The sequence below is a fragment of the Schistocerca piceifrons genome, chromosome 2, assembly GCF_021461385.2.
Source record: "Schistocerca piceifrons isolate TAMUIC-IGC-003096 chromosome 2, iqSchPice1.1, whole genome shotgun sequence".
NCBI classification, from domain to species: domain Eukaryota; kingdom Metazoa; phylum Arthropoda; class Insecta; order Orthoptera; family Acrididae; genus Schistocerca; species Schistocerca piceifrons.
The window spans coordinates 308,493,504-308,521,070 of record NC_060139.1 but is presented as its reverse complement, the minus strand read 5'-3'; the positions used below and the strand labels follow the sequence as shown (position 1 = coordinate 308,521,070).

Below are 27,567 nucleotides of genomic sequence, written 5' to 3'. Positions count from 1 at the left end.
TCTTTCAGGGAAACAACGGTGATCCACTAGCTATCAGTTATGAACTCCAAGGAGTTACTCACCAACTGAAACCTCCAAAACAAAAGAGGAGTAAAACACCAAGCATAGACAGAAGACAAACCACAGAAGAGCTGGATGGTTTAACTTCAGATAATTCAGTAGGTAGGGCATCCTTGATAGAATGGTCTAAATTTGAGGAAGAAGCAGCACAGATAAAACTTACAGAAAGTGACATAGAGGACAGTGAGACAAGTGTAGAAATACCCTCTAAAAGGACAAAATGTGAAAGAAATGTAGTCAATGAATCTGGTGAACATGTTATAAATGAAGCTTCAAAGTCATTTGGTAAGTCCGGTATAGTTGACATTCTACAGAAAAAACTGATGAGCTTAGAACCAACATGTGATATACCAGAACCAGAAGTGGAAAGACCAGTTACAGAAACTCAAAATATTTCTGGCAACAGCAGTTCTCTGCATCGAGACTGTTTGCAACCACAAAATTCGGTAAAGTCTGATGGAGACAGCTGCTCAAAGGTGGTGCCAAATGGAACCTCTGACAGCCAATTGAAAATTAGTGGAAGAGTTTGTGAAATATCAGATGTTAATATTACTTCTGGTGCAGATGATACTGCATTCAATAATGAACAAATAACAGATTTTCTCTCCTCAGTAGATTCACCGAACAAAGGTAAAGATTTGAAGGAACTGTTACCAAAAGAATTAAAAATTGGAACCAAAGGTGAAAGCAGCCAACCTGATGAGAATGGACCACTGCAGAAGGAAACAACGAAAAATGAAAACTCTCCTGTTCTTGACAAAGCCGAATCAAATACTGACAGTGAGTTGCTGGATAAGAAATACTCTGGTGCAGTACAAGAACGTGTATTGTGTTCTGTGCCAGCTGATTCAGAGCTGAAGGTGCCTGAAAATGAATCAGTTACTTCAAACTCTTTGGACAGTGGAGAGTTAGGTTTGACCACTGAAAGGCAGTCATGTAATAGTGAAATACCAAATGACTCAAGTGTAATAGCGAATATTCCAAAGAGTGTTATTGTATCAGTTTCATCTGTTAATATAAATGATGAAATGAAAACATCTTCTGAAATATCTCTGGAAAATAAGCATGTGCTACTGGAACAGAATGTAAAAACAGAACTGCTAGAAAATTCAGATGCATGCACAGAAAACAGCTCAAATGTAATTTCCCTTGCCCCACTAGTAAAGCAGTTGGACAGCATCACTGAACTAAAAACTACCACTAACAAACTATCTGCAGAACTGAGTGTGGAAGAGTCATCCCATCCAGATGTTATTATAGTGGATCCAGCAAAGAAACAGACATTAGAAAAACATAAGGATGCTGATGAAGAAGGCTCGCTGAAAGAGGAGAATTTCAATCAACAGTCCCCATATTGCAGCAATGCTGATATAGTAGATTTTACACCCAGAAATGATGCAGTTGATGGTCTGAATGACATATACAGTAAAGAAAGTGAATATTCAGATGAAAAATTAATTTTGCTGTCAGACAAAGATTCCATAAAAGTTTCCAGTAGTAAAGAACCAGCAAAAGATGGATCTGTGCTTTGCATTACTGTAACTGCCTCAGATGCAGTTCCTGAACATGGTTACAGTAGGCGCACCACAGAGGAAGTAACAATCACAGCAGACAAATTGGGCACTGAAAAATTTCAGCACAATAAGAATGTGGAATCTGACACCTTGATTATAGAAAAGTGTGAAGAAGAGGAAAAGGAAGAGGAAGAGAAGTGTGAAGAAGAAGAAGAAGAAGAAAAGAAGGAAGAAGAGAAATGTGAAGAAGACAAAAAGGAGCAGAAAGAGGAAAAGGAGGAGGAGGAAGAGGAAGAGGGACAAGAAGAAGGCCGAAAAGGAAAAAATGAACCAACAATTCCAAGTGCTAAATTTTTTGTTTTCTCATCTGAAGATGTGAACAGAGTTGGGGGAAAAGAAAGAGAGAACATTAGTGAAAATGGTCAACTATCTTTATGTAACAATTCAGATTCTGGAGTTGACAAAGGCACAACTATTTTAGAGAGTAGTGCTTTGCCAGAAATATCAGTAGTTAAATCAGTTCCTGAGCAACAGTGGGAAAATTTGACGGACTATGAAGCAGATGACAGCCCAGACACCTCTGATGAACATATTGTGGTAAAAATGTCTGCAAATGTGAGACATTCCCCTGAATCTAAGAAAGAGACCTCAAAACTATTCTTTGACGATGCTGATGAAAATAAAATTCCAGATGTTTCCGTTAGACCTTCAGGAATTCGTATCCGTGATGTGAGTGTTATGTGTGTGAAGAGGAAAGCAACAGAAGCGGCCATGACCACTAAATTCAAGGAAGAAAATAAGTCTGACATTGAACCTGCTTCCGATGTAAAGATCTCGGATGAGACACACACATCTGGTGACGAAAACCCTCATGAAACAGAAGCCTTAAACCAGCCTGAGATTCAGAATACATGTGTTACTGTTAATAAAAACACAAATATACTTTCAGTGTCACAGTTATCCACAAGTTTAGTATGTGAAGAACAAAAAGAAGTAAATATTACTGCTACAGACAAGTACCGAGCTTCTGAGAATGTAGGAAATATTGAACCAGATGAAAGTAACACAAGTACAATAAATACAAACAAAACCAGTGCTAAAAGTGTAGAACTAGTCAAAGCCACTGACGATATTCTCTTACCTTTTGAAATGGTGTGTGAACATGAAAGTGATGAGGATATACAAAGTGAAAATGAGGCGGCAGAAGAAAGTGTAACTAAACAGGCAAAACAGCCATTGCAAATGGTGGAATCAAGTAATGCTCCAGATGAGCAACTGGAACAATGTACACAAGATGTGTCCCCAAAGTCTGTCTCGAATAGGTCTACATCAGATGTTAGTGAGCAACTGGAACAATGTATGCAAGATACATCCCAAAAGTCTCTCTCTAATAGGTCTCCATCAGATATTAGTTCTGATGCAACAACTAAAAATCTGAATACATGCAAAACTGTGTTGGTAGGAATAAAGTACAGTAAACAAGCATCAGCTCTTGACATACCAGGACGTGCAACTCCTGAGAGTGTAATTCTACTTCCTAATAGCAGAGCAGAGCATGGACAGAACAATAATGTAGTTGAAAATAGCATGGATGACTCCTTAGATGCCCGATATAGAAGTTCACCTGTATTGGGCAACAATCAATCCTATCTTCCGTGTGCCACTTCAGATGCAGGTCCCAATACTGCGGAATTTCACAAGCATGCTGAAAAGGTGAGATGACAGTACCTCATGGTAATACTTATTGGCATATTTTCTCCACATAAATGTGTCTAAATATTAACACCCTCTGCCTAACAATTTGCCCTTCCTCTGTCCTGTCATGTCATCCCAATCCACACCTGCATATGGTCTTCATCATGTGTTTACCTCGCTGGCTTGGTACCTGTGTGCTGCGTGCCTAGCCGCTGTGCACCTGCCACCACCCCTCCTGTACAACTAGCCTGCACACATGCTGCCTCCCTCAGAGCCACTAGCTACCTCCAACTGCTTGTCATCCCATACAACATTACACATATTCCAGTCCATCTACCAAACTGCAATCCTAGCTCTGTGTGTCCATCTGGCACAATGTAGGTGCACAGGTGTGTGTGTGTGTGTGTGTGTGTGTGTGTGTCCTTTACTACTATACAGAGTGATTCAAAAATAACTGTACACGCTTAATGCATGTGGGTCAAATAAAAGTCAAATGTTAAATGAAGTTTTGTCTGAAACTGCTGTATTTCCGACGTATGGTGCATAATGTCATTTGTGGTAGGCATCATATAATGCGCCAGTACAGACTGTCGGTGCATCATGTTCACGTGCGTATAAACTGTTGTTGCTTTGTCAAAGGTGCCATTGCACATTTCATTTGGGAGGTAAGAGAATATCTCAAAGCTGCTTAGCCTGATAAGTGCACAGGTCATGCAGCAACAGATGCTTGGCTTACCAGCTCTCCAGATATTAACCCCCTGGACTTCTATCTTTGGGTCTGTCTCAAGGAGCTGGTGTATGGTGTTGCAATTGGGAATGTAGCACAACTACAGCAGTGAACTGAAAATAGCTGTGCAGAATGAGATGAACATAGCCTCCATATTCCAGGAGAAGTAGGAAGTCAACCATGTTACAGTCTTCATCTACATGGACATCGTTTTTAAATTTTTCCAAGGTAAACATACAGTATGTGTGGTTGAGTTGAATTTTGGGTTCCTTCATGTTGTCGCTTTCTGAGAAGAATTAATTTTGTGTTGTACTTGTGATCCCTACTCTATTGCATAACTCTGAAATAAAGCAATTTCAGACCATACGTCATTTAAAGTTTTATTCTTATTTTGATGCTTACATTACACCCATGAAGCGTATACAAATACTTTTGAATCATGCTGTATATTAACTTAAGTTTATTTATCATCCTTGAACTATGTCCCTGCCTCGCCAGTTATTATGTGGGCTTGTGGTGCAGATAAAAGCTGGAAAGTCATGTAGTTTGTCATTTATGTCATACATTAAACTTCAGTTTGGATGGCAGTTTTAAGTTTGCCATAATTCTAACATCAAACTTGTGTGAAGCCAATGTTAAGTTACTCTCCATAAAAATATCTTAATTGCCTGAGTCAACCATCCATTTATTTATAAATTAAACATAAGAAAATGACACATTGAGTTGCGGACAGGCACAATGAAAAGACTGCCACACATTAAGCTTTCGGCCTAAGCAGTCATCACAAAAGAAAACAAAACACATGCATTCACTCAATGAAGCATACCTCACACACTTATGACCACTATCTCTGGCTGCTCAGGCCAGACTGAAACCGAAATGCGTCAAACGGGAGCAATAATCTGTAATGGAGGACGGCTTGGGGATGGATATCAGTGTACTAATAGGGGAAGGGGAAATGATACTGCCTGGCAGAGTGTGTGGGACTAGAAGTGGCAGACAAGACTGTCTGGTGCATCATTGGAAGGTGTGGGGGAGGGAGGGAGGTAAAAAGAGAGGGAGTGGAAAGGAGAGGAGCAGAGGGTGCATTGGCAGAGAACAGTGCACAATGAGGGTGAGGGGACATGTGTTGGGAGGTGATAGGACAGAGGGGGCAGAAACTGTGGAGTGGAGCATGTGGGGATAGTAGGTTACTGTGCATTGAGGCTTGGATGAATTTGGGAGCTGAGAATGTGTTGTAAGAATAACTCCCATCTGCAGAAAAGCTGATAGTGGAGTGGAGATTCCAGAGGGCATGGGTTGTGTAGCAGCCATTGAAATCAAGCATGTTATGTTCTGCTGCATGGTGTGCAACAGGGTGGTCAACTTGACACTGGCCATTCATCTTGGTGGATAGCTGGTTGGTTGTTATACCACATAAAAAGCTGAGCAATGATTGCAGCATGGCTAGTACACAACATGGATGCTTTCACAGATGGCCCGGCCTCTGAATGCTTAGGATAAGCCTGTGACAGGACTGGAATAGGAAATGCTGGTTGGGTGGATTGGTCAGGTCTTGCACTTGGGTCTTCCATAAGGATATGATTCCTGTGGCAAGGGTGTGAGATTGGGAGTGGCAAATTGTTGATATTCTAATTTGAACTTTCCATTGTTCAAACAAAATAAGAGTAATTTTCCAATAGTTCTTTGATACCTAAATACGGAAGTCTTAAAGCGGTTGATACAGCCCAACCGCAGTGACACATAGTACTTTGTTCAAGAGCAGTGGGATTAATAAAGTGAACACCACTTTGAGGTCAAAATCATTTGAGTAGCAAAAATCATTGAGATCCTTAAACATACAAATCTAGAACAGTGTGCCTGAGAAGTCTGTGGGCAAGCAGGCTCATTATACCCTAAGTCATACAGTGTGAGATGAAAGAAAGCATAGGAGGATAGTAACGAGGATATATCTCATTTCAGAGCATGGTAAGAGGTAGCTGTTCCATTTCTGGCTGGTACTGAGTAAGGCTGTGTGCTCCTACATGGCTGCTCTACAGACCTGTGATGAATATTGCATATATTTGAAGAGAAGACATTGAAGAATTGTTTCTAGATGGGGTGGGATAGATAGAGTCAAACTGTAAAGGCTACTGAAACATTTTTGCATTGTATGAGACTGCTTGCCACGTCAGATGTGACAGTCGTGTATGGCTACATTGACTGAGAGAGACATTTTGGTGTGGACTGGGTAACAACTGTCAGAAAGAAGGCATTTTTGTTGATAAGTAGGTTTAATGTATACACATCTTCTTATGGAGTCATCATTGAGGTTAGATCCAGGAGGGTCATGGGGAAATGAATCGGTCAGGGAGTTGAGGCTCTTAAGGTAATAAAGATAAGATAGTGTACCCTGGATCCATATAAAAAGGTATCATCAATCAGTCTGACTGTGGTGATGGTTTACTAGCAGGCTTCTTACTAAGGACCCATGAACAGGACAGTAAGTAATGATTTCGTGCCCATACCTTTACTAATTTAAATTTGTAATTCGGTTATATCTTTAAAGGAAAAGTAGTTATGAATAAGAAAATAATTAGTTGTAGTCACCAGGAATGAGGTAATTTGGTTTGTTGTCACCCAGGCATTGGAAGTGGTGCTGTTTGATGACAGCAAAACTGTGGGCATTCCTGATGCTGGTGTAGGTGGAGGTGAGATTGACAGTGACAAGCACAGTGCTCTGTGGCAAAAGGGAAGGGCAGATTTAAACTGGGTACTGAACCAGACCTCAATCTTTGCCTTTCATAATGCTCTTATTGACTGAACATGCAGACACATCTAATGGAGTGTTTCAAAGTTTTGATTCAAAAATGCACACTTCACTGCAGAGTGAAAGATTCATTCTGGATACAAATCCTAAGCTGTCCAGTGATACACTTTCTTTGAGAAAATTTGACTACATACTGGTCCTTTACATAATAAGACTTCTCAAATCTTCATCTACAACAAAATTTGATAAGTGTAACACAAATTTTAAATATTATTGGTTCATCTATGGCGTAGAAGAAGTTGTCGTCAAGTAGAAATGATTTCTTTTTGTTTTTAAAACTTTCATTACTTGTCAGAACTGGTAGTTTGAAAGGGAAGTGGTCAAATATGTTTATGGCTTTATACTTCACTACTTTCTGTACTAGTATAGGGTTACGTTGTGGACGGTGGAGGTTATTTTTGTTCTTGCTGTTATATTTACGAATACTACTATTATTTTCAAGTAATGCATAATTCTTCACAGCATACTTCATAAGAGAGAGTAAAGGTATTGTGAGGTTGTTATAAGTATTTATAATTTTTCAAACATCTGCCTGCATGAAGCTTGAGAATGGACACCAGGTATTATCCTTACAGTAGGCTTCTGTTCAATGAATACTTTTGTGTCTGTCTGTGGAATTGCCCCAAAGAATGGAAATATGTAAAGTAAGCTGATTTTCTGATGCTTTCATCACCAATTATATGTGGAGCATTTGTTGCTGAGCTAAATAGCTTTATTTTTCTAGTAACTGAACATCTGCCATATACTATAAATTCGTTACTGAAATAGTAGCTTTATGTCTCAAATTATGGTCCAATGGTTTAGTGTCACCCCCGTAAAAAATTACTATTTTGTATGCATTTAATACACATAAACTCCTTCCATCTCAAGAGGATTTCAGTTTGAACATATTGAAATATTCTAATTCAACAAATCATTTTAAACCAGTCAGATGAAATTATCATTTGTACTCCACCACCTCAAGAATGTAGCTGCCATAAAGATGACATTTTGTTTGGCAAGTTGCCATTTATAAAATAATCTCGTCCTAATGATAAATAAATTATTGTACCATGACACTAGGACTTTCAACTACAAGTACTCATACTGACTATGTGCAAAATGCAGAAAGCATCAAGAAAATCAGTGAGATGTATTTGACATAACTGATCAATGCAGGAAGGGATTTTATATTTTTCATAGCTGCTATTTTTGCAGCAACTGTAGTGTATATTTTCAAAATAAAATTCAGTTGTCAGTTGCACAGATATATTTGTTTTGCTTTACCAATTTCAACAAATAAATTGATCTTCAGAAATTTTGTATTGTTTTAGCACATTCAATGTCTTCTTGGCAGAACATAATGTCATAACATGTCCAAAAATGTATGTATTGTATGTGATTATTGTAAACACAGATCGCACGCGCTTGCCCTCTAGTACAGTAACATAATTGAATGGTTTTGCATCGTTTCAACAAATAGATATCTAGCTAGTCGAAATTTACATCAGAAAATGTTATATTCAACTGAAGACAAATATGGGGTGCATGATTTTCTAATGAAATTATATTAATCCTTACAATCTGGGAAAAAAATGGAAATTTTTTGAATTAGAGTGTATATTTGTAAGTTAACAGTTTAGGATACTTTGTTGATCATTTCTTCAAAAACTGAAATTTTGAAGTTTAAGTACTTCAAGCAGTTTAGTGATGTCACCCCATTCATGTTGAAAAATAACACACAAAATATATGCACTCACTGATATTCATGTATTGTCTCTCACTTTGTTTCTTGTATCAATTACACAATCAAGCACCTAACAGCAAGCAATGTTCAACAAAGGTAGATCAAATTTCATTATGGAGCAGAAGTTTGTGATCAACTATCTCGTTTCCTAAAAAATTGATTTTTTAGTATCAATCTTCTCTACTGGTAATGTTATGAATCATATAGGTGACTTAAATGATTACAAAAATATTATAAGAACTGCCCTAAATTTTCTTACTCATTTTTGGAGCCTTGCGAGTAATGTTTGGATAATATCGTAACTAGTGATGAGACAAGGGCCTCACAGAAAGCTAATACTGGTTTATTGAATATTAATTCCAAACTCTCTTATATAACAACAACAACATCAATAATAATAATAATAAAACCAATTAACAGCCCATGGAAAGTATTTTGGGATTGAATGCTACATGTCCCAAGAACTGAGAAATGAAATCAGAAACTTACTGTTCCACTTTCCAGTAGGATAATTGTTCTCATCCATCACAATCCTCAGTTGGAAAAATTCAACTTTTGCTTTGTATTTGGGCCACTAAGTGTTTGAGCATGCACAATGCAGTCTTGACCTTGCTTTCCTCACCTATAAAAACTGTTAGAGATGAAAAGTGAAGAAAAGCTGTCACTGACTTCCTCAACAAATTGGAACAGTTGAATCCTGTGGAGTGTATAAAATTCTTTCAGCATTACAGTAAATGTTTGAATTTGTCAGCTATACTGGAAAGCCATATTGTACTCATTATGCAATGTCTCTAAGCAATAGTGAAATGTAACATATTTTTGTATCTTCCTATACATGTTTTGTGTTGCATTTCATTCTCTTTGAAAAAGATGAAATGTCAAAACACATAAGTTGATTGTGGGAATAATAATAATAATAAAAAAAATTTGGTCAAGACATCATAAAAGTTAATAATCCAGATGGCTGCTTCATCTCATAGCCCTTTCATGCAAATTGCAGCTAAATTGTTTCAATTGTCACATAGATCACTGTCAGTTGTTGCTGACTTCCCACTAATTTTTAATCCTTTGTAGCAAAACATTCTTTCAGTGAAGAGTGAACTTTGTTATATTCAGAGTTTTGCTTGTTCTTAGTAAATATGGTACATTTCTTATGAAATATTATCATTTCACACCAGTATCAATGATGTCAGAAATTTGTAATATATTAAAAATGTTTTTGAATTTGCATTGGTTTCTAGCAGTTATCATTTTTACTGTTTTAGATAGCGAACTTCTGCTGTAATACACTTCAAGAGATATTGCGTGAATTTAGCAATGCAGGAGATGAAAAGGCAACCATAAAAGCACTGCAATTGGAAATAGAAAAAATAAATTGGCAGCACAAACAAGAAATTGCAGAACTTCGGCATAATGCAGGTAATAAACTGTATTGTAATCATACTATTTTTGTTAAATTCGTTGGTCTTCCATTGGTGCAATTCTATTTTGGTTAACAGTGTAATATCTATGGCTGCATCCTTACTCTGCATCGTGCCTGTGAAGGGCATGGCAGTAAATTCTGCTTCAGGAACGACTTGAAGTTTTAAATAATTTCTTTTCACAGGGAGGCCTACAGTATGGTGCAATTTCAAAACTGTTTGTTGTTTTTACTTTAATGATTTTGTGAGAGAAGCTGCAGTTGCATGGTAATAAGTGTGATTATTGTTAGATTTGTTGTTGTTGGTGCTTTTGTTGTTGGAGACACTGTCAGTATATGACAACTTTCACCTCCATTCGCCATTTGATGTAGGTGCTTCTACATTATAAAAACAGATCTTATTCAGAATAAATTTGCATAATCTTACAATCAGAAACACAAAATCAACTAGATTTGCTAATACTCAAAATTATTAATTCTTTGCTAAAAACATAATTAGTTCATGCTTATGGAATTTTACTGCTGATATGCATGCCTGGAGAGTACTTAAAAAAGGGTGCAGATTCTTTGAATGTGTTCTGTCAATCATATGTTCATAATTACCTTTACCTTTAAATCTTTTCTTTCTGCACTTGACACTCCTTGAAGTTGTGATCCTGCTATGTAGTGCCACTCGTAGCTAAATCGAACTTCTTCACTGTCTGAAGGAAGGCGCTGTGATAAAGGAAAATTATGTTTGCTACTCACTAGCTACAAAATCATGTAACATCTTCTTATTAAAATCCTTCTGTAGTTAACACTCCCCATAACACTTCCACTGCATCAATTATAGATTCACATTTAAGCTCTTAATAACCAAACTTATCACCAGATGGATCATTCGTATCACAAAATCAAAAAGTAAGTAAGTACTTAACGAATTAATTCCACACAGTATTCTATTTTTTTTTTTTCTCTCCTCGGAGCCACAGCCCTTGTCATCATGACTACTTCATCTTTGAGGCCCATGGCACCTCCAAGTCACAATGTCAAAGTGTAAATGGCTCCTTCTCACCAGCAGAGCACTTGCCCTCTGTCGCGCCTTATGGCTGTTTTGTGCTTATATTTGCATTTTGTATCTGTGCATAAATCAAATTGCACGCACAGTATGCAAACTTTCCTCTATAACTATTACCACAAATCAAGGTTTCTACACAACCATCTTTCATCGACATAGTAGAAACGAAGTGGGGCATGTTGCTACCTGGAATAGTAACATATACCACCACACTTGCTAGACAGAGAATATCACATCAGACTTGAGTTCCCTTTTATGTTGTTGGTTGTTGTTGTGGTGGTGGTAGTGGTAGTGGTGTTTGATTTGAAGAGTGATTTGATGCAGCTCTCCATCCTAGTCTATCCTGTGAAAGCCTCTACATCTCTGCATATCTACTACAAAGTACATCCCATTTGATTCTGTTTACTGTATTCAAGCATTGGTTTCCCTTTACAATTTTTATCCCCCACACACTTCCCTTCAGTACCAAATAGATGATTCCATGATTATTCAGTATGTGTCCTGTCAACTGTTACCTTTTTTCAGTCGAGTTGTGCCACAAAGCTCATCATTCTTCAGTTTGATTCAATACCACCTCTTTAGTTATTTGTTATGCCCATCTAATTTTTGACATTCTTCTCTTCTTGTCTAAATTGCTTACGTACAAAACCTCACACTTCTGGTATACAATATATTAACACAAACTCTCCAGGAGATACAGTCTTAAAATAGCATTGTCCTTGTGGGCAGAGAGATTTGCATGTTCATATAACACTAATGGCTATGCCAGCAGTAGCATAGCTACTGGCAGTGCTCCCAAGTCAGACTGGTCTTAATCAGTGAACCAGATGGAGTGTGTCTCACAACACCCTGTCTTCCCACTTCCTGTTCTTGACCCCTTCACATTTTTAAGAAAAGGGGAAATGAACCTTGACAGCTGTAGAGAAAGCAATTCATCTTGGGGACGTTTATCCCAAAATCGAGAACTGTAGTTCTCCAGGTTGGTGGTTGGCAATTGGTTACTGCCTTGTAACAAATGACTTGTTAACAGTAAACAGACTACAAAATAGATGAAAAATGTAAGAACAAGGTACATGATTTGGAACATGGAATATTTGGTGTTTGTATAAACAGGTGCCTGAGTCAGTCTAGTCAAGGGTATGGTAAGATATAAGATAGATTTAGTTGCTATACAGAAGTTCACTCGGAGGATATTGGTATCCGCCATCTGGTCTTTAACGGAAGAAGTGAGATCGGACACTGGTTGGGCATTCCATTTTGTGCGAGTAAGGCTCTAGCTGCTGATGTATCTGGATTTTCATCAGTGAACAAAGACATAAAAATATGCAAAAATGTCATTTGTGAACTGCCATGCACCCACAGAAGAAAGCACATTCCAAGTGTTAGATGAATTCTGTGTGAAACTGGATGTAGTCACAGACGCCTTCAGCAGTAGCAGTTGTAAAGTCCTACTGAGTGATATAAATGCTGAAGTGTAAAGAGATGACTTATTCCATTTAACAAATGGGAGACACAGTTTATGTGAACTCTGCAACAACAATGGCATTAGGCTCATAACTTTTGCAATGCTGTAGGGAATGTTCATCAACAGCACAAATTTCCTACAGATGGGTATGCATAAAAGAACTTCACTGTCACCAGATGGGAAAACAGTTAATCAGACAGATGACATTGCAACTGACATCAAAGCAAAGAACTGGCTGATGGATGTAAAGACTGCACAGAGTGCAGAGACTGGGAGGAACCTCTTCCTAGTAAGAAGTTGGCTACAAGTACAGCCCACAACCAGAGTTAGTAACATTCTTAAGAAAGCAATCGGCCACCATGTCAATGCACTCAAAGATACTACAAAGAAAGATGTATTTCAGCTCCAGCTCAGCAGGTGCTTTGAAATTGTGTAGAAAGAGGATTTACAAAAGAACCCAGAAGAAGTGTGGAAAGAAATCAAGGATGGAGTAAAAGAGGTTGCAGATGTGGTCATCAAGAAGAGGATCAGGGGCAAGAATATTTGATTTGGGGACAAGTGCGTTAAGGCATTAGCCAAGAGAAGAGAAGCTACAAGGTGCAGATTTTGCACAAGGGAAAGGACATTTTAAAGAGGTATGGAGAACTACCCAAGCAACCTTGAGGAGAACAAAGAGAATGTATATCAAAGGAATGATAGAGGATGTTCAACAAGTTTTCTTGGGGAAAGTGTTGCAAAAGATGTACCATAAAGTTATCTCCCTTAGTAAGGGATACCAGAGCTGTCAAAAGGACAATAATGGGACCATATTTGACTCCAACATTGGTGAGAGATGGAAACAATGCTTCAGGGATTCCTAAGCTGTGATGAACCTAAAGATCTGTTGAATTTCAACCTCGTGACATTGTATATTTAGAGTATCCAGTACCTACACTGGAGGATGTAAGGAATCATACAGTGAAGCTGAAGAACAACAAATGTGCAGGAGAATATAGATTCCAGGCAGAAGTATTTCCAGTTGGAGGAGAGACTTTTCAGTAGAAAAATCACCATCTAGTCGAGAGGATCTGGATTTTGTAGGAGATTCCAGAGGACAGAAATATAGCAGTAATCAGCTGTATATACAAGAAAGGTGACAAAATGGACTACACCAACTACAGAGGACATGCCCTCCTGAATGTGTCCAACTGCTGCATACTGGATAAAATCCAGCCATTTGCAGAAGTAGTTATCAGTGAATATCGGGGGGGGGGGGGGGGGGGGGGGGGGGGTGTTCACCTGTCTACAGCTTCTGTGTGCAGTGACAGCTCACTGAGAAGAAGTGAGATTATGGCAAAGATCTGCAAAGATTTTAAGAAGTCTTATGAGTGCATCCACTGGGAGATCCTGATGAATTGCCTAACCAAGTTTGGAATATCCAAGAAACTCATCATCCTTAGAAGCTCTGGAATCAAGTCGCGGAGAGCTCATACACAAACACAGGGTTGAGACAAGGAGATGGATGTGTCACCAATATTGTTCATCTTGGCACTTGAAAAGATAATGAGGAAAGCTTTCCATAAGAATGTCAAGGGGATCAAGGTAGAGGATGAGAAAATCACACAGCTCGCATTTGCCGATGATGTGGTCTTGTTGTCCAGATCTAAGGAAGAGCTGATGCAGATGAGTGACAGGTGGAGATGGCAGCGAGCAGAATCGGTATCCTTGTGAATGAATCAAAGACTGGGTATTTGATAATGAACAGGACACATGCCTGTTCAAGAGACCCATTTCAGCCTCTGGTAGTGGGAATGTGATCATGCGGAAGGGTTCACAGTTTTAAATATCTGGGGGTAATCCGTTCAGAGAACACATCTTGTGAGGCAGAAATCAAAGCAAGGATCCAAGCCACAAACCAATCATACTTCAGCCTGAGTCAGCTTTTTAAATTGTGAAGTCTCTCAAGGAATTTCAAACTGCAGCTGTACAAAACACTGATCCAAACAGTAGGGCTATACGGTTGTGAAACTTAAGAGTGTGCAGAAGAAAGACTTAAATAATCTTATCATTTTTGAGTGATGACTCTTAAGGAAGATCTATAGTCCAACACAAGATGAGATCACTGGAGAATGGAGGATCTGGCATAATTGTGAGCTGGATGAAATGCACTATAGATCTAACATTGTAGGCAGGCAGCTTGTATGGTTGGGATATGTTGCTCAGATGGATAAATGCCGATGGCATTTAAAATCCACAGATTTTGCTCCCTGATAAGGGAGACCACTAAGAAGACCAAAGAAAAGGTGGAGAGACAGAATCCATGAGGGCCTGCTGCAGATTGGCATAAAGGTTGATTGGCGGCAGAAAGAAGGCACAAAACAGAATCCAGTGGAAGAAGAGCCTTGTAGGTGCTCACAGTCTTCTGTGCTTAATTATGTAAAGTAAAAGTAAAATATAGTAACACAGTAATAAGATTTAGTGATCAAGACTTGTGATCATGTATTGCAGATGTTTCTAAGGTTGAACACATCTCCATTTTAAAGAGAATGATCTCAGAAATCTACATCCACTATGGTGCTTGCATGACCTGTAATTTCACTAGCCAGAATACCTTTATCATTGTCAATGGATTGAGTACAACCAAGATTTAAAAATGTCAAAATTATTATTCCAATTCTTCTAGGCATCTACTATTTCTCTCTAATTAATGGTATGTATCCTACTGAGTGGAAACAAAGTTTAATAGTACCTGTACCCAAGAATTAGTAACGTTAATGATTAGCTGTCGATTTACCTTAATGCTAATAACATGTATGACAGATATGTATTAGGCTTGCTAGGATGTCATAATACAACTATTACATTCATAAAAGTGACCTAGCTCATAAAATCCATGAACAGATAATAAATGTCTGTTTTAACAGTACTTCAGTCCTGAAAGCTGTATGATATCATTATTTCAGTACCTTACTTCTGGGAAAGAAATAATTGAATTGCAAATCTGTTGTTCCCAGTCTTGGTAACCACTCTGAAATGCTTCAACTGGTGGAGCCTTTAACATGTTGGTCACATTCTTTTGAATGTTCTACAGAGTCCCAAAATGATTTCCTTTTAAGACATTTTTTATTTTGGGAAAAGAAAAGAGTTACAAGACTCGGAGCAGGTGTATAGGGGGGCTGTGGAACAACAGGAATGTCTTGTGAGATAAAAAAAATTACATGATGGAATTAACCATTTGACATGTGGCATTGCCATGATGCAGCATCCACTTGTCTGCAGTGACTGGTCTCACTCCGTTCACCCTTTCCGTAAGACTTTCAAAGACACCTTTGTGAAACACGTGGTTGGCAGTTTGTCCTGGAGGAAAAAATTCTTTATGCACAATACCCTTACTGTCAAAAAAGCAAATCAGCCTCGTTTTGGACTTTGATTTGCTCATTCAAGCTTTTTTCAGCTGAGATGATGTCTCATTTTGCTACCCCTCACTTTGCTACTTTGTCTCAGGTTAGTACTCAAAAACCCAGGACACATCACCTGTGATCACATGACTAAACCATTCATAGTCATTGGCAGTCCCCTCAAGAAGATCAGTACACATGTTTCTTCGATTGTCCTTCTGGTCAGTTGTGAGATTTTTCGGTGCCATTTCTGCACAAACCTTTGGCATGTGCAATTCTTCAGTCAAAATTTGATGTACAGTGAAAATGTTCAACAAGTCACCCGTCATCCTTCATGTTAAATGTCTGTCTGATCTTAAAAGAGCATGCACACATTCAACATTTTCATCAGTTTTTGAAGTTGAAGGTCTCCCTGAGTGAAGTTCATGTTCAACGTGTTCTCAGGCTTCCAAGAATGATTTGTGCCAGTGAAAAACTTGCACTTTTGATAAGGAATGTTCCCCATAGATCTGTTTCAACTTTTCAAAAGTCAAATTCGTGGATTCCTCAAGTATAACACAAAACTTGGTTGCACAATGTTGCTCTAAACTCGGCTGTTCCATTTTCGTAACACACAACAAAAGCACTTCATTCATGGCACTCTCAAAAATCACGTGATAGATGTACAGAGCTAAAACTCGGGCTGAATGTCTGTAAGGGATGATCACACTGGTCTAAGCAATAGAACAACATAGCATTGCCAGATTGCTCACAGTGTTGTCAGTCTATTACTTTTCTCACATACCTGTTATCCCTCTTCCCTCTGTGAGGAAAAAACTAATGGGTCTGAAAGCTAGAAATGTAATATTCTCTCTTTTAAATGTGTCTCTCAGTATTAATGGAATTTTGCCTTGTGAAGGCACAGTGTGTACAAAATAAATTGACCACAGCTGTTCAGATGGCACAGTAGGGCAGATGGCCTCCATGCAGTAGCAGAGCTGAAGCCTTCACACAAATGCATGTCTCACAGAACTTCCAAGCTACAGTTAGTGAGCCTGCAAATGATAATATTAAAAGGTTGTATTTGTATGATGAGTAATTTGCCAAATACAAAAGTTCAAAATCTGTACTATGTGACTAGAGCACTGAAAATAAGAAATCATCACATAAATGAAGATGAAAGGAATATATAAGTCCTAACACCCACAGCAAGAAGGAAATCTCACTAAACAAATTTAGTGGGTAAAGTAGCATAGGTGATACCAACACTAAAATGAAGAAGGGACTGGTATCCAACTAGTTTGATCCCTTTCCCCCCTTTTAAACCAACCAACACACAACCACAGAGACATCCAAATGCACTCTCCCATGATAGAAAAAAGCTAGTACTCGAAACATAGGGTGTATGCTGTTATGTTTTACTGGGTCCATGCATAGATCTGCTATAGGTGATTGGTTGTCTTTCCCTTATTTAAACATGTTAGACATTTTACTGGTATTTTTACACCCTCATCTGCCTTACCCAACATAAATTTTGTAATGTGGCACACTATCTTCCATGCCTGACAACAAAGCACTTTCTCTTCACCCATAGTTCATGGAGACTGCATGCGACGTTGAACAGAAGAGAGATGGCAAGGACACATGAAGTACATTGGTCTGCATACGACACACAGTTGACAGCTGACTAGCAAACAAAAGTGCACACCTCAGCAGGCCACATGCAACTAAGTTGGCCACCCTTTAAGAACAAAGAAATGGACTTAGCAAGCACTGTAATCAGAGATCACATTATATAGTTCAATATCTAAGAGGTGGCCAGCCTTGCGTCTCCTTGTAATTTTATCACTTTCTCCAGTGAATTATTCTTTTGAGATCACTAACAGTTATTCCAATTTGTAGGGTCATTCATCCAGGAACTCAGGATTATAATCCTCACAGGGAAAGTGAATGTAGCTGTCCCCGCCATCTCACTATTATGAGAAGGATTTGACAAAGCACTGAGAGACCTTATTTGAATCCAGTCACTTAGAATAGAAGACGATTACATCATTACAAAACTGTTGCAGAAGGTATGAAGTGTTTGAGACAAGCAAAGTTCGCAAACCTCAAGAAGCATGTAATAATTATACCACCAAATTGCACAGGTATCAACAAGTGTGAATATTATGAAACCAACAGTTTAACAAGTCATGGGTGCAAAACCTGATTATCTGCAGAAAAATGAATCTACTTATAAAAGCTGACCTGGGGAATTAATTTGGATTCTGGAGAAATATAGAAACACAGAAGGCAATACTGATCTTCTGACTTATAAGATAAACTGAAGAAAGATATACCTACAGATATAGAATTTGCAGATTTAGAAAAAGCTGTCGGCAGTGTTGACTGAGATGTACCCTTTGAAATTTTGAATGTAGCACGGGCAAAATGCAGGGAGCAGAAGACTCCCTACAGCTTGTACAAAGACAATCTGCAGTTTTAAGAGTCTAAGGACATGAATATGAATAGGAGGTGGTAGCTGAGAAGGGCTCAAGTCGGAGTCTCTCATGTCATTCAGTCTGGTAAATGGAATAGACAGTAAAGGAAGCTAAAGTATCCTATTGTGGGATGGTACACATAGAAAGTAATCAGGTACCCAGTTAGCAACAAACAATAGAACTTTATTTCTATAAAGAAGCAAACAAGAACATGAACAACAAAAGCACTTTCTCAGCAAAAGGAACATAAGGAAGAAGAAATGTCACATACACATTATAGTTCCATGAAGGTGCAAGAAAGAGCACTCAGTCTATGACAATTGATGTCACTGCTGTAGGCAAGTTCAAAATCAGTTGCACTATCGTTCCTAGGGACATAATGCACTGTACTCGGAGACTCATCGAAGTAGAAACCAGATTTCCACTGGTCAAGAGTTGCAAGTGGTGGTATTATTAAGGCTGCCTAATATATGAATACCAGGAAGTTAGCCAGTGTCACGTGGTTTAAGCTAGTGCCAGTGATGTCCGGTGATCGTGGCGCTCTTGTTATTGCAGTGGATGTCGCGGTGAACTGGAGCTGTATTGGCTGCAGGTGTCTGTCAGGGCGGCAGCTCACAGGACTACATTGTGTGGCATGTCGATGAAAGCAAAACCAGGGTAATGGAGTGTAGCCAAACTATATCAGGCAAAGGTGAGAGAATACAATTAGAAAAACAGGACACTGAGTACTAGTTGAGTTCTGTTATTTGGCAGCAAAATAACCAATGATGGCTCTACCAATCAGGATATAAAATGCGGACTTGCAAGTGTGATAAATGCTTTTGTACAAAAGTGAAATATGTTAATTATTGTTCGAAATGTGTGTGAAATCTTATGGGTCTTAACTGCTAAGGTCATCAGTCCCTAAGCTGACACACTACTTAACCTAATGCCCGAGGGAGAATTCGAACCTCTGCCGGGATCAGCCGTGTTAATTATTAATATAAACTTAACTCCAGGAAGTCTCTGCTGGATTTCAGCAGTGTAGCCTTATATTTAAAACTAGCTGCAGAACACAGCGTTGCTTAGGTATTTATTTACAGCTGTGCCCAAGACTTCATATGTGTGGAGTTTATTTTTGACTTACAAAGCTTCTTGCTATACAGTGTATGAAGTGGTATGATCGGGGACATGAATCATAAGCTTGTTTGTTTCATTAACACAAGCGTAAGCCACATAGAGTTGGCCATGCTAAAAGTAACTGGCACTAAGGCCCGTGCCTTCAGCATGCAGCGTCTGGCCTGTGAAGGGTTCTGAGTCGCGAGGTAATGCATGACACTCTTGATCAGTGTTACATAATATCTCACTTTTTGCAAGAGTTCCCAAAGAGCGAGTTAAAGCCTGATGTTCTCCAGCCACATCAAGTCTCACCTCATGATCTTCATTGGATTCATAACACCATGTAGCTCTCAGTCTTCTAACCATTCTCATGTATTCATAAAGACTTGACCGCTTCGTAGGAAGTGAGTAGGCTACTGAATCATACAGTAAACTTAATAATTTTGTTTCATAACAAGGAATATAAATAAAGCCTATCAAAAACAGCAAAGCAATGTTGTTAAGTTTTAATAAAAAAAGCAAAATCAGTAAACCTGGATATAGTGGCTAAGTAAATTCCATGTTAGTTTGTATTTGTAAAGATTAAAAATACTTCTGTCACTGAGATAAAAAAATTCCCTAGTAAGGAAGTCAAATATAAATAAAACCTATCAAAGGAAGCAAAGGAAGTCTCTGTAAGTCCGTCCTTATACGAGGGCGGTTCAGAAAGTAACCTACGATTGGTCACAGTGCGGGTTGTGGGGGGAGTAGCGACGCCATCTGTGCGTTCACGCACTTGACAGGTCGGTCGGCATCAAGCCGTGGTCGAGTGAACGTCGTACCTGCGCTAGTTTAGTTTTTGTGGCAGTTTGAAATATGTGCTGCAATAGAAAACCCCGCCAAATGTGAAGTGCATGCTGTCATAAGGTTTTTTACAGCCAAAGGCTATTCTGCAGCAGCTATTCATCGTGATCTTTGTGCCGTGTACGGACCAAGAGTTATGAGTGAAGGAGTTGTCCGTGAATGGATACGTTTATTTAAAAGTGGACGAGAAAACGTTCATGATGAAGAGAGGAGTGGTAGACCATCATTGGTGACTGACGAACTCGTTCAGACAGTTGATGCAAAAGTTCGTGAAAATCGACGTTTCTCAATGTCGGAGTTGTCTACTGGTTTTCCACAGATTTCTAAGACTCTCTTGTACGAGATAGTGACAGCAAGATTGGGTTACCGTAAGTTCTGTGCACGATGGGTGCCCAAAATTCTTACCGACCACCACAAAACTCAATGAATGGCCTCTGCATTAGACTTTCTGTCACGTTATGAGGACGAAGGAGAACCATTGTTAAACAGAATCGTGACCGGTGACTAAACCTGGATTAACTACGTGAACCCTGAGACAAAAGAACAATCAAAGATGTGGGCACATTCAAATTCGCCTACCAAACCAAGAAAAGCCTCGCAAGATTTTTCTGCCAAAAAACTGATGGCAACGGTGTTTTGGGATGCCAAAGGGGTGTTGTTGGTTGAATTCATGGAACGTGGTACGACCATTAATCAAGACGTGTACTGTGAAACAATAAAAAAGTTACGACGGGCTATACAGAACAAACGCCTTGGTATGCTGACTTCCGGTATCGTTTTTTTGCACGATAACACCCGTCCTCACTCTGCTCGCAGAACAACGGCCCTTCTTGAGTCCTTCAAGTGGGACGTTATCAACCATCCACCTTACAGCCCAGACCTGGTGCCAAGTGATTATCACCTCTTCATGAATTTGAAGAAATGGCTCGGGTCACAGCAGTTTGATGACGACGAAGAGCTCAAAGATGCGGTCACAGACTGGCTCCAGGCACAAGCGGGTGATTTTTATGCAGAAGGAATTTCAAAGCTTGTGAAGAGATACGATAAGTGCCTCAATCGCTATGGAGACTATGTAGAAAAATAGTGCAAAGATGTAGTTGTAAGATGTATATATTAAAATATTTTTATTTAACTTGGTGTATTTTTTTAAATCAACCGGAGGTTACTTTCTGAACGGCCCTCGTAAAAATGGTTGCGGGAACTCGGCAGTTCAATATAGACTGTCGAATCAAAAACCCCTTTCAGCTGTCTAAGTTTTGAATTGTTATTTTATTTGAGTGCTGAAAGTGGTTGCTTAAATAAAATAACAATGGGAAATTTAGACGGCTGGTTCGACGCTTAAGGCAAAGCAATGTCGTTGAGTGTATAATACACAAAGTGAAATCAGTAAATCTGTGTATCCTAGCCAAGTAAATTCAGTATCAGTTTGTATTCATAAAGATAAGATTGTGGTGCTTAACTTTGCTACTGATACGTGCTTCCGAAAATATGTCTGTCACTGAGTTAAAAAAACTAACAGCACCAGTCATTGGTTCTTTGGCGTGCTACACCGTGATGGTTAACCATCTGGACCACTAAGCTATGCAGACAATGTTAGATGAAACTTTAAATTACAATAAAATTTTTCCCATGTTCATATTTTGATGAAATAAAGCTTAAATGTTGCCCTACCCTTTGCTCAAGTCACATGTGAAAACTGCATGAAAATTTGAGTAGTCATTTTGGAGATTAGCATGTTTGAGCAAACATACACAATAGTTAGCTTAAATAATGATTTTATTTTTATTTATTTATTTTCTTTTTTTTGTGATCCAATTGTGATGAAATAAAGCCTGTATGTTGCCCCCAAGCGACACTCAAGTTATCTGTAAAAACCCCATGAAAGTTCATCGAGTAGTTTGGAGGTTAATGTGTTCAAACAGATATGCCAGGTTTACAGTTTTATTATTAGTATAGATATGGGTGATAAGCAATACTGACAAAAGGAGTATACAAAATTTTGAAATATGGCATTATGGAAGAATGCAATTAGAAGGGTGGATCGAATAACTAATGAAAAGGTTATGAATTGAAATGGCGGGGGAGGGGGGGGGGGGGTTGAGAACTCTGTGGTGATTAAAAGAAGGATCGATCAGTTTGACAGAACACTTCCAGAGGCATTTGAAGTAGTTAATTAGTGGAAAGAATAATTAGTGGAAAGAAGGGTGGTGGCAAAACCAATGTTTGATTACAATAACTGGGTTTGAGAAGATGTAGGTTTTAGTTGTTATGTGAGGGTGAGGGGACTTGGATAGACTAACATGGGGATCTATATGAAACCAGCCTTTTGACTGGGTGCCAAAGAGTATTCCCTACTTTGCTGATTGAAAATTCAATGTAGGTAGCCCTGAGCCTCCTTTTGTAATGGTCTTTGTACATTTCCTTTACCGGAGAAAGAGGGAGACAGGTACGAGAAAATTAAGGAAAAGAGAAGTATTTATTAGCTCTGTTCACAACACCCACAAATAGATGTTCTCTCTCTCTCTCTCTCTCTCTCTCTCTCTCTCTCTCTCTCTCTTTCTCTCTCTGCTCTGTTCACAACACCCACAAATAGATGTTCTCTCTCTCTCTCTCTCTCTCTCTCTCTCTCTCTTTCTCTCTCTGTCTCCTTTTTACAAAAGTTTCTCCTTCACTCTTTTTTTAAATGGAAAACAGAAGATTTTGACAGATAGAACGATGACCCGCTTATTATTAGCTGATCAACAGGGCATATTAGACACAAGACATAATTGCTTCCTCCATACCTTTTCTATTTCAGTCACTTCTGTTGCTTTTATCAGTCATGTTATCTGTGTGCATATTCTAAAATTTGTTTCTTCACATTATTGGTTGCTTCAAAAATAGTGTTTTGTTTTACAATATAGTATACGGTGTTTGAATTAAAGTAAATTTTTACTTTGTAAAGACACATGCAGTGAGGATGATTTGCACAATGTACCTTAAGTTGATTTTGTTTTGATTTGTTAGTATAGTGTGTATATTTTTGTTTCTGAAGATCTGATTGCATCGGAGCTTCGGGCAAATCTGCTAACAGAGCATCGGCGCCTAATGAATGAAGCCAAGCATCGATGGGAAATGGAGAAAAAGAGGGCAGTTGAAGAAACAAAAAAGAAGCAGTGGTGCTCTTATTGTGGCAAGGAGGCGATCTTTTACTGCTGCTGGAATACTTCTTATTGTGACACTAATTGTCAGGTAAGCTTATTTTTTCAGTAAACATTTTTAAGATCTTTCAACTGAATGGACAATAACAGTAGTATTCTCATACTAATGTAATAGTTTATATATGTAAAAACAAAGATGATGTGACTTACCAAATGAAAGCGCTGGCAGGTCGATAGACACACAAACAACGGTTGCCTCGTCAGGAAAGAGGGAAGGAGAGGGAAAGACGAAAGGATGTGGGTTTTAAGGGAGAGGGTAAGGAGTCGTTCCAATCCCGGGAGCGGAAAGACTTACCTTAGGGGGAAAAAAGGACGGGTATACACTCTCTCGCGCGCGCGCGCCCACACACACACACACACACACACACACACACACACACACACACACACATATACAGACATATTCCAAATAGTTTAAAATATATATTTTGCTATAAATATGACACTTAATGAAATAATGACATAAAAAAATGATAAAATTTCCAAGATGGAGTTAGAAATGGAAGTGATGCTTTGTTATTGTTTTATTTGCTTGTCATCTGTGCTGCTTTGTTATTGTTTTATTTGCTTGTCATCTGGAGAAAGAATGTCATTGTGGTTTGTTCAGTTATCAGCTTCTTACCTCACCTAGAAGGAAATGCATCATTGGAGGACAGTAGAATTCCCACATTAAAATATTTGTTGGTACATAACAGATTTTTCTTTTTTCTACTTAAGAATTTTAAGGAAGATTTGCAGCATAAATATGTCAGTAGTAGCGTGCGTAATATGTAAGGGCAAATATTCTCTATTATAGAACACTGAGACTTCCATTCAGGAGAAGTGAGGTTCAAACTCCCATCTGTCCCTCAGGTATAAATTTTGTCAAATTATGACACTTTCCAAGTGTTGCTGTTGAGCTGTTATAATTTTCATAGTTTACTTATGTCTATGCATTTTCTATGTAATATTTCATTATATTGTTCTTACATCTAGGTGGAATGACATCCATAGTGCATTGTGGAGCAAGTTTTCTGTCTAGTAGTATGTCATTACTATGAATTATGCACTTTATTTTGTATGTGACTTTTAGTGATTATAGATAGCACTTTTTTACAGTTATTTGACAGTTTTCACTCCAGCGATGCTGTATGTCTACAGAGTAAGTCGCTTTTTGGAAGTTCAGGGATGGTATTTGAGTTTAAGAAATTGTAAATTTGTTGTTATACAAAGCTTAAGGTTATCTGTTGTTTTTTAATATGTCATGTCTTTTTTATCTATGTTCTTTTTCTTTTACAGAAAAGTTTTCTAAGATCTGAAACTTAGTTAAGGAAAAGTTTATTGAAATAATAGAAAAACAAAACAGGAAAAAATGACATGACACACAAAAAACATTAGATTAGATTTGTCTTGCACCTGTTCTGATATCCCGAGCAGCTTCATACTTTCTTCTTCATGTGGGTGCTTCTCTTGCCTTTTCTTTCATATAAGTTGTTTTCCATTCCCATGACAGTATCTTACATGACCCTTTTCCTCCCTAATGAAATCTATTTGGGTTATAGTTCCATTGCCGCAAAACTAACGTTACCAGTCGAGAAGTCTACTTTTAAGTCCTTCTTTCTTATACTTAGTCCGATGATACAGTCCTCAATTAATTTATGAACTACAAGGAGCACACGTACCAAAGCTGCATTTCCTATTTTAACCTTCAGCATGGTTTTTATCCAGACGTTTTGTGACCTGGTACTGATGTTAGAAGCTCTGCCTTGTGGGGTAATTTCTTAAACAAATTGTTTGATGTCACATTCATGGACACTACAGTATCAAGTACTACTTTACAGGGACATCTAATATTTTGACCCTTGTAGCTGAAATTTGTGCTGTTGGATATACTTGGGCACGTGGATTTATATCTTCTGTTATTTCTTCAACTATACGCATTCTATCTTTGTGCCTAAAGCAGTGAACTTGTGGCTGATAGTGTCTTGTAGCTTTAATATTGACCAATCCTTTGGGGTGTGACTCAGTCATCTGTCATTTAAACATCTATGCCCTGTTGAATTATTGGTCTCTTCTACCTCTGAGATTATTGGCACTTGTTTTCTCCATCCTTGATTATCTGTAAGTCTTGTTTATGGTAAATTCTGGTTCAAGCGTTTCTGATTATTATTGTGGTGTAGCCTGGATTGTATCTTCTACCATATCTTCATTGTTTATTCCTGTTTTGTCTAAAATTGTTATTCTCATTCTACAGTCTTTGTCCTGCATGCTGTATGTTATTATTGCTTGGGACTCCAATATTACTTATCTCCTTTCTGTTGTTTCTATTGTGATTGTCATTGTAACTTGATTGCCTATTATCAGGTAACTTGGCCTTCAGTACTCTTAAAATACCCTTATGTTCGACTGTTTAGTCACAATAATGTGCTTTATTCAAATATTTCTCAAGGTATCTTCTTAAGTTTCCATTCCTATATGAAAATGGTTTGGGATTATTGACTTTCTTTATAAGTCTTTCTTGTGTACCTCTTGACCAATAGTAGTTTTACAGTGCATCTTCAAATTTCTTGTATGTTTTGTAGACATCCATTATGACTGTAGCCCATAAACTACCATCTCCTTCCATATATCCAGATGCATAACTGTTTTTTTCTTTTTTTTTTTTTTTTTCCTGTCCATGCTTGATGTAGTACTCCTCAAAAACTACGGATAAACACGCTAGGAATCATGGTTCTTTTACCAGAAGAGAACATTTGAAGTTGTCATTCTCCTCCATCAGCACATTTGCACAAATATTAGATGATGGTTCTTGTAAGCCTGTTCACTTGGACTGGTGTACTTGTACTGATCCACATGTGTAATTGTATAGTGACTCATAACATAGTGTTTGTTGTCTGCAGTCTCCTATACAACCATTCCTGCCATCTTTGATTGCGTCTTGCATATCTTCTAAACCCTTCATGCATGTTTCCATTTAGTGAATTCTATTCCAAGCTGATCTTGTACTTCCTTTAGTTATCGATCCACCTTATTCCTTAAGGGTAAACCAACATTAGTTATGTTCTCAACTGCTTCCTTATGCCTTTCTTGATACATAGCAAAACTTGTTGTTCTTTACCCACTGCTTAGTTATCTATCTGTTTGGCAAATTGTTCTTGTTTCATTAGGAATTGTTGTTCCATAACCACTTCACTTCCTGAAGCCAGTTCCTCCACCGTTGTGGATATCTGCTGTACATTTTTTTGGTCTCCTGCTGTTTGCTTTGACACCGAAGGTAGTTAGATTGAAATTCATTTGTGAAGGACACACATTGTTGTGGCTGGCTGGCTGCTCTGCGTTGTTGTGGTTTACATAAATTCACTCTCTCCAACAGATATATGTGGAACAGGACAAACACCAGTATTAATACACATGCAATACAATACAACAATCACAGTAATATAGTAATAGGCTAGTAACAATTCTTTCACATGACTTCAGTAATCTGGAGTTCTCTCAAATCCTTTTCCATTTCCTTAAACCAATTGGGCTTGGTCCTCTCTCTCTCTCTCTCTCTCTCTCTCTCTCTCTCTCTCTCTCTCTCTCTCTCTCTTAAAAATAAGTCAGATTTAGTTAGTCTGTCAGGATTCATTTGGAGTGTGTGTCCATAGAAACCAATCCTCCTTTTTCCTCATGGTTTCCGAGAGTCTCTCCGACTTTGCATAGAGGGCTTTGCCTCTATAGAAACCTTGTTTGTTATTTTGGAATTTGGGACCCATGATCTTCCTCAAAATTTTCCTCATCTTGATTTCCAATTTCTCCATTTGCCCTTTCCTCCCCATGAGTAGTGTTTCTGCTGGTGTTATAATGCCTTATTTTGGTGTTACAAGACATGGCTTTCTTATTGTATGTGTTTTTGGTTTTCTGGAAAGCTAGTTCCATTTCGCTCCTTCTTGCTTCCATTGCTTTCCCTTCAAGGTTGTTCCATTCAATCCATTCCCCTAGGTACTTGAAACTCCTAACCACCTCTATTTTTGAGCTCCTACTTTAATTCTTTTAGAAGTATCTAGTATATTTGTCATAATCTTCATTTTTTCGTAAGAAATCTTAAGTCCTATCTCCTTGCTTGCTCTTTTAACTCGCCGATTTGTTCTTTAGC

General features: G+C 38.4%; 1 protein-coding gene across 4 annotated transcripts in view; it reads left to right on the top strand.

Moving 5' to 3' along the window:
- LOC124774962 (reticulocyte-binding protein homolog 2b-like) overlaps positions 1-27,567 on the top strand; it is a 170,571-nt gene that overhangs the window by 95,042 nt on the left and 47,962 nt on the right. For all 4 annotated transcript variants that reach the window (XM_047249686.1, XM_047249685.1, XM_047249687.1 and 1 more), the window contains exons 7-9: positions 9-3,287; positions 9,797-9,950; positions 23,285-23,481. In XM_047249686.1, the coding sequence (XP_047105642.1) occupies positions 9-3,287; positions 9,797-9,950; positions 23,285-23,481 (3,630 nt within the window). The remainder of the gene's footprint in view (positions 1-8; positions 3,288-9,796; positions 9,951-23,284; positions 23,482-27,567) is intronic.